This window comes from Periophthalmus magnuspinnatus, chromosome 7 (genome assembly GCF_009829125.3).
Source record: "Periophthalmus magnuspinnatus isolate fPerMag1 chromosome 7, fPerMag1.2.pri, whole genome shotgun sequence".
In the NCBI taxonomy this organism is placed as follows: domain Eukaryota; kingdom Metazoa; phylum Chordata; class Actinopteri; order Gobiiformes; family Gobiidae; genus Periophthalmus; species Periophthalmus magnuspinnatus.
Genome location: NC_047132.1, coordinates 26,989,688 through 26,998,067, shown reverse-complemented (window position 1 = coordinate 26,998,067; position 8,380 = coordinate 26,989,688). Strand labels below are relative to the sequence as shown.

At 44.6% G+C, this 8,380-nt stretch overlaps 1 protein-coding gene across 1 annotated transcript; it reads right to left on the bottom strand.

Moving 5' to 3' along the window:
• Window positions 1-1,542: 1,542 nt before the first annotated feature.
• rbm15 (RNA binding motif protein 15) lies at window positions 1,543-5,549 on the bottom strand. The gene has a single exon (XM_033969136.2). It carries the CDS (start codon window positions 5,399-5,401, stop codon window positions 2,885-2,887), a length of 2,517 nt encoding a protein of 838 aa, XP_033825027.1. The 5' UTR covers window positions 5,402-5,549; the 3' UTR covers window positions 1,543-2,884.
• Between the last annotated feature and the right edge of the window lie 2,831 nt (window positions 5,550-8,380).

Here is an 8,380-nt window from a genome sequence, read left to right as displayed (position 1 = left end):
AGTATGTTCTGGGTAGTACTTGTAGTGTAAATATTACTGCCGTGCATAATCCCAGCGAGCTGTACTATAAACACAGGGCAGATTTCAACACTGTAGGCTACTGTGGTGAGGGGTTCATGTTTGCCAACCATCCATCTCTTGACATAATGACAAATATTTGCATGTGGGCCACTGGAGCTAGTGATCTTTAGCTTCAATTAATCCTCTGTATTGCTGTGAGGAAACGTATGCAAGAAAGAGACAAGTATGTTGAATTACTTTGCAATTGTTGGTCTGTATGTGACAGATACATGCCATTGATCAATGTGGTCCATTGCAACTTTTCCTTATTTCATTATATATTTATGCATCGTTAGTTTCTGGAAACCGGGAATAAATGTAGCACTGTGTTGCAAATGTTGCTAATACTAAGTTTATTTATTGCATAGGAAAGAACATATATTTTGGGTTAGCTCTAGTTTATTCCATAGAATGCCTTTGTTTTAAGAGAAGCCTAGTTTTTAAATATTAGACTAGTCTGCACTAGTTTTACCTTAATTGTTACAAAGGGATTCTGCAAACACATTTATTATAAAACTATCATCTTCAAAATGTATCATTGTAAATATTTAAATGTTTGTGATCACTGTTCCAATCATGTTGTTTGTAAAACAAACGTGCTTTTGTGGTTCTTCTGTCAGACAAGTGTTTTTGACACCTGATACTTACCCAACTGCCCATGCCATCGATACAGAGCTGGCAGGCAGAATGTCATCTTCGTACTCACCATGACGACAGAGCTCTTCAGTCATCAGCGTGGCCCACCCTGGTCCTCAGGCCAGTGTGAAGTGAAGCCTCCTCGGGACACCTACTGTCTTCACAACACTAAGGTGTAGAAAACACTCACAGCCATTTCCTGTGGGACTGGAACTAGACTGAACAAAAAGGTCTGATGCAGAGGAATCTTGGAGAGGCCAGGTCCAGCGCGAGGATTCCTCACAGCAGTTTGAAAAATAACAAAAACAAATCACGCCGTCTGTTCAAATCACTTCCATCCTAGAGCAGGACTCAGGTGAGCAAGTATAGTAGCAGCAGCTCCTAAAGGTCTGGTAACACTAACGCAAAACACTGGAAAACCGTATTCCTATCTGTGGTCAAGGGTCAATCAATCCTCTTCTGAGCTGTGTAAAGGTGAATCACATCAGATCTGAGGAGCACAAAAACACGAGCTTCAAAGCGAACACACAGCTTCCAGTGTGGAGGCGTGTGGAGGCATGTGGAGACAGACCTGATCAGGTCAGGTGGGTGTCTCTGTCTGGACCCGAGCCTCTCATACTCTGGTCTGAACAGCAGAAGCTCCTTCTGAAGCATCGAGCCGCACACGAGCAGTGTTAAACATGTCAATGTAAATAAACATGTGCATCTTAGCAGAAGTGAACAGGCCTGAACCAAAGAGCGATCCTCAAATCAAACAGTGGTCTGTGTTCTTGGCTAATAAAACTCCCTTTTCCTGAGCAGAAACAAGTGACAACTCCTCGAAACACAATAAGGTATGGCAGCCTGTTTCTTCAATCACATCCATCGAAGAAACATGTTTCCTTCACATGAACAATTTATTGATAATGGGTCACAGAAAGTGCCAGGTGTACTTGCAGAACAGCTGCAGGTCTATAGGCTTCCTTTCCCATGAGATCAAAAGGTACAGTGCTGACTTTTCCATTTAAACAGAGCTCATGTGAGATGTAGAGGGCCGTGAGCAGAAACAAACACACACTAGGCCTCAGTCAGGAGCCTCAGTCAGGACTCCCCTGAGTCCAGAGAGGAGCTGCACATGGAGCACGTTCACATCAACGTCTTCAGGACAGATAAAATCAAAACAACTCAAAACAAAGGCCAGACTGTGAGGCTTGATAAACAAGGATGTAACCAACCACTGCAATAGGCCAGGGGAAAGGACAGGCAAGTGTAACACTGTCCGATTTTATACAAATAAAATTTAAACATAAAAAATGTCTCCAAAAATATCAAACTGAGCCAAAGGTGCTGGCCAATTAGCAGGGATTGGTTACTTTGCAGACATTTTACTGATAGTAAATATTGATGATTGAAAACCTGAAATAAAAGGACTGTCAGAACATGAACACACACTCCTCAGATGTGAATCAGTCACTACTGTAGTTTTTATCACATTCCACAACCACATCAGGAGTTCGGCTGTACAGATTAAACAATAGTTAGTACTTTGTCTGGTGTAGTGTTTTATAGTCTGCAACCTGGTCAAAGATCCCACAGTCTAGTGTTACCAGGAGCAAGTGTCCATCCTCTACTCTGTGTTTAGTTTAGTTAAGAACATTCATTTGAACAGAAAACAAACGTATGCAAAACACTTTGACCAAAAACTGCAGAAATTGTAACCTTTTTAGTAATTAGACTACACATTTCTATGGAACTTTTCATTTGACCTCAAAGCCACATCCAAACACAAGAAAAACATGTCCTGTTTCTTATATGCTACAGGTATTTGTTATTCTTTAACCAGATTAATTCAGATCAATATCAATTTAGACTGCTGTCTCCAATGTAATGTTTTTTTCAAGCAGCATTGTCATTTAAAGTGATGAGGATTTTAATGTTGCATGAAACCAAAATATTTAGCTATTGACATGAGAGAAAATCAGACTTGCCTTTTACCTTGAAACTCAGTGTAAATGTGAAACAACTCACTTTTAAATTTGTTCTGCCAATGAAATTTAAACACACAATCTTTGGGGAAAATACTTAAACTTAGGTGCCATGGCAACAAACACACTGGAAAATCAAGTACTAGTGTACCCCATAATGCAGATCACACAGCATGCAATAGTTAACAACTTCAAATTAGTGTGGTCTTTTTTCTTTTTTTTTTTTAAGATGCTCCTCGGACCACAATCATTACTAAATAGTCCTCTTCACTTTTAGCCAAAGCTTTAGCAGAGGAATCCAGGAACTGCTTGGAGAATTCACAGGGAGGGAAAGCATGAAGGACCCCTGTGCTGTCCTTCTCTCTGCTGCCCCCTACAGGCAGGCTGATGACCCCAGCAGCCTGCTTTTGGTTGAGGTAGGACACCAGGTTTCGAAGTGGCCGTTGAGTTGATGCAGCATCAGAGGTGGACTCCTCCGTGGTCCCGGGCACTGCTAACAGAATGGCATATCCTCCGGGTCCTGCCACCTTGATCCGACGGGAGACCTCATCCAGTTTGGGCTGGTCCAGACGTAGACGCTGGGTGATCTTCAGCTCGCTCAGCGGTCGTGCAGAGGCGTCCAGGAGTAGGTCGGTGGGCACGCTGTGGTCCCCCTCCAGGAGGTGCATGTGGGCAGGGAAGTGGCTGTTCTTGAGCAGCAGCATGCCGCTCCACACAGGACTCTGTTTGCTGTCCTGTTTGGAGAGCTGGCTCTTGGAGTTGTCCATGCGCTCACGCTTAGCAGAGCCTTTGCTGCTCTCACCAGATTTACGTTTGCGTTCGACAGGAGCCGCACTGCCAGACGACTTCTCAGAGACACTCTGGCCTTTGAGTCTCCGCTCGGCCCCGACCCGCTCCAGGCTGCTGTGGCACTCTCGAGCTGGAGAGGGTCTGTCGGGCCGTAGAGGGCGCTCCGAGTCACTGAAGCGCCCCCCGTCTCTGCTGCTGCCCCCTGGGCTGCCCTCTGGAGAGGCACGTCTGCGCCTTGCTGTCCTTTCAGTGCTGTCAGGAGAATGATCTAAATGCCGCCCGTCCTCCATAGTGCGCCGCTTCCTGCTTTGTTCACGACTTTGCAGCTCCCTCTCCAAAGACCAGGACTCCCGTGCTCTCCGCTCACGGTCCAAGTGTTCCAACGGTTCAAAGGGCGAGGCTCTGACCCGCTCCCGAAAGGCAGGGTTGGGCCAGTCATTGGCAGGAAACAGTTCCCTTTCTCTGAAGTGGACAGGCGGAGGAGTTCGTTCTCGGACCCTGAAGGGCTCCGCAGTGGCCCTGTGCACAAAGGACTCTGCTACCATGTCAAAGGGGGGTATAGGGAGAGGCTGCAAGAACTGCTGTTGGTAACGATGCTCAGTTTCAGCAAAGTCTACTCTCAGTCTTCTGTCATGACCCCCCAAAGGGAAGCCCCTCATGTGTGTGCATGCAGCCTGTGCAGCATCTAAGCTTTCATATTGGATGTAGGCCCAAGAGTCCCCTTTTCTATAGTCAATGGTCCTTATGGTGCCAAAGCGATCAAACTCTCTGGCCAAGGCAGCTACAGGCACCCAGGGTCCAAGTCCACCCACCCAGAGGCGAGTGGAGGGGGTGGCTTTCCCATAGCCTATCTTTATAGGGTTACGACCTACTATCTTGCCAGACATACTAAGTTTAGCACGATGAGCCATGTCAAGGTTCTCAAATTTCAAAAATCCATATGTGCTGGTTTGGCCCCGACTGGGCCTTTTAATGTCCACTTCTGTGATGACCCCGAACCGGTCAAAAGCCCTCCTTATGTCTGGCTCAGTAATGGTAATGTCCAGGTTCCCTAAAAACAACGTCCTGTTGGCCCTTTGGTCATCCTCTGGAGATATAAAGTCCTCCTCACGAAAAGTGGCTCTCTCTGGGACAAAAGCGGGGCGTGCTCTGGCCTCAAGCAGGGCGAACTCTCGGTCCCGGTCCAGTTCCCGGGGCAGGGGCGGCGGCGGGGGTAGGCGTCCAAGAGCGAGCTGCTGCAGGCGGTAGTCCCTGTACCCGAGGCCCGTGGGCGACAGCGGCCTCTGCATGTGTCTGTGGCCTGGCGCTGCTGCATACAGCTCTCTCTCCACCGGGGAACGGCTTCTCCTCCTGTTAATGTACACGGGCTCGATCTTCAGAGGACGATCATAAAGAACCAGACGTCCACGCGCGTGCTTAGCAGCGCGTGCGTCCTCAGGTTTTCTGAAATTGACAAATGCTATACGTTCCTCGTTGCTACGGCTAATCTTAATGCTGACGTCTCCAAATTTCTTAAACTCGTGAAATAGTCCGTCCTCGATGTCTTCGTCGCTGAGCTGGGAGCCTAGGTCGCTTATTTTGAGAGTTTTGTACTCACTCTCGGCGCCGGGCGCCTGGACCCGCTGCTCGCCCCTCGAGGCGCTCCGTGGGGCGGTCAAATCGAGCGAGAGGCTCAGGTTGTGGTTTTTAGCTCCGGAGCTAGCGCCCGCCGGGCAGCCATGATTATTACCAACCCGGCCGTGGCCATCAAAGTCTCTGTCTCGTTTTTCACCCATTAAACTTCTTCTGGTTGAGCCACCGTCGCCTTTAGCTGTGCTGGTGCCGTTATTGCTGCCGCCGGAGACCGAGCCGACCCCCATTTTCTTGCTGCTTAGGTGGCATCCTCCCCGGTCTCGGATCTCGTCCAAGGCCCGTGAGCGCTTTTTAATGGGCGACCGGTCCTTTCCTTTCATCTCACGTGACGCCGCGGTGTCTTTCAGGGACACAAAATCTAAGATGTTTTTTGCTAAACTGTGCCGTAATAATAAGGATTATACGCGTTTTTTTGACCGACTCTACGGAAAAACAACAACAGTCGCCATTTTGTAAAAACTACTGTGTGATCCCGCCCTTCCGCTGTGATTGGTGTAAATGAGGGAGGGGAGCCGTGAGGTGGATGTCCATCATCTGCACGAAGTGGAACACTATCTTCATTTACTGTCCTAAAAAATAAATAACATAAAACTTACACATTACCATAATAACATTATAACTATTACTACAGCAGGGGACTTGCACAGATAAACGTGTTGATTGTCACTGATGTTCTGTAACTCTGTGTGGGCCATTGTAAAATAGGGCCAGAAGAGGGCAGTATTTTAACATAAACTAAAAGACACTTTGCATTTCTCTCTCTCTCTCTCTCTCTCTCTCTCTCTCTCTCTCTCTCTCTCTCTCTCTCTCTCTCTCTCTCTCTCTCTCTCTCTCTCTCTCTCTCTCTCTCTCTCTCTCTCTCTCTCTCTCTCTCTCTCTCTCTCTCTCTCTCTGTAGATATAGTTGTGTGTCTCCAACGATTCTTTGGCAGGGTGATAAATGAAAGTAAACATTCATAACTAACTAACACTGTTAAGCTGCTGATGCCAGGGCTGTGTTTTTGGGGAATAAATTATGATTAGTCCTAGGCCTACTTAATTACTAGTTATTTATTAGTGCCAACTTGCAGGTATAGGTTGGAGGTTTAAATTGTGCCCTTGAGCAAGACATTTCACTGACCTCACTTGTGTAGGTCTTATGTATGCAGTGTTATTGATGGTGATTGGAGAGGCCATTGCTGCAGGCTGGCAGGCATCCCTCAGGCAGAAGGCTATTACTAGTTTTACCTGATGTGTATGTAACTGGTCCACCTCTTTTGATATGGCTCTACGTCTCTACGTTGTGTTCTGGGGGTAGCGGTAAAAATGACAGAGGCTCAGTCCAGGTTCAGAAGGTTTACTCTTTAAGAAATACAAATGGCACAAACGGCTGTGAGTATGAATGGACCGGGTTTCTCTTGCTTCACTGGGTGTTTTAGGTGTATTAGTTGCTTTGTGTGACCATTGTTCTGCAGTTTAACTACTTCAAATAAAGCAATCCTTCTTCAGCCCTTGACAACTGCACTCGACTGGATAAATCTTGTAGAGATCAAAGCTCTAACAATGGCCAGCGGCAGCTCTGTAGTTTTATTGAGCATTAAGTCATATTTCTGTCTAATAATCAGGCTAGGCGCAAGTTTCCTGTGACAGTCTTCACCTATTGACCCTAACTTGGTGACACTTTGTTATTAACAGGCCAAAGCATTTTTTCATTTACTTGATATTGTAGTGTCTTGTATGCAGCTTGACATATGTGTATCCAGATCAAAGCCAATGACCTGTTTTATCTTTATTAAAAAACAGAAAATATATGGTTATATATTTAAGCAAGTCTTTCTTCCCCGTTGTTCAATGGAACAAAAATGCTTCTGTACACAGATGTGGTTACAATAGCAAAAAAACTCAATTAAGAGTATAATTGTATGATTTATAATACTGTAGAAGTATTTTGTGAGCAAGAGCACACAGCATTTATATCTAAGCAGTAATAGGAGTAATAGGAATAACATTAAATAATGTCCAAATTCTCCTGTTGTCAAAAAACGTTATAGGGACAATTAGTGGCAAGTGGTGGATGGGTAATGTAAAACTTGTATTTAAAATGTTACCAATGTAAACAAGCTTTTTAGAGTTCATTTATCTGAAAATCGTAATCTCAGCATGATACTCAATGACTTTTCTAATTAAATTGAACACCAGTCTAAATTTCTTTCCTATTTTGTCCATCTCCATAGTCCCTCATTGCACTGACAGCTCTCCTTATCTCGTCCACTTAATCTGGGACCTAATCAGGGCTATGTAACTGCAGTAAGGCTGCCGTCTCTCCGGGCAGCGCTGGAATTCGAGGCAGTGGGTGTGGAGAGCGTTTTGGTTCGTCTCTATTGGAAACACATGTCAAGTCTATCACACAAGACTTTAAGGGACCAACCGATCTATTCCCCCGTAAGCAATGAAAACTGCAGGGGAGATATTTGAAGTTCGGGAAGGCTCTGTCCACCACAACTTTTGCATTTTTGGATACAAGATGTTTCTTTTAAGTCAGAAAAATTGAAATGTTTGCCAATCTGACAAACACTGGCATCCCAATTCATACCACATGGGGCAATGCAATGCAGTTCAATGTTGCCATGAGAGTAAAGTAAATATATAGTTTGGGGTAAAGCAGGGTAAGAAACACAATGCTTAAATGTATTTTGAAATGCAGGATAAAATAGGGTCATAGGAAATCCAAGGCTATCAATATGCCTGAACCAAGAAGCTCTGGAGTCTACAGGGTTGACATTATCGGTTAGGAAAAAACAATTTCTGTGTTTCTATGTAATTACCAATGTGAACTGTATGTTCAAATAAGTTATTTAGTAATTGCCCCATCATGATGCATGAAGTGCTACAAACAGCTTCTCAAAAACAGTAGCCCATTTCCCTAATATAATAAGTCAGAACCACAACACATAGTAGTTTTCCAGCTTGTCATTTCTCCAAACCCATATGTCATGCCTCATATTGTATTGAAAATCTAAATTAAAGGAAAGATTGCTTTGACATTTTGACCAACTTTTTTTGTTCATTCTTGCAGCAGTCTATAATTTGTAGATGATCAAATGAACAGTCTTATTAGCTTGTCTTGTTTTATCAGTTGTAGAATGTAATTGAATAAAATACAGCCTTTCTTGTGTTATCAAAAACCTAAGTTTAAAGCACATTATTCTGAATACTTAACACTTGCAGCTGATGACAGATTTTATTATGGGTGACACTATTTTCACAAGAAACACAAAGAGGATTAACATGATAATTACATTTGTACATGCTTAAATAACT

Excerpts from the sequence above, each read along its gene's own strand:
- rbm15 (XM_033969136.2), bottom strand. The coding sequence starts at position 5,401 with ATGAAAGGAAAGGACCGGTCGCCCATTAAAAAGCGCTCACGGGCCTTG.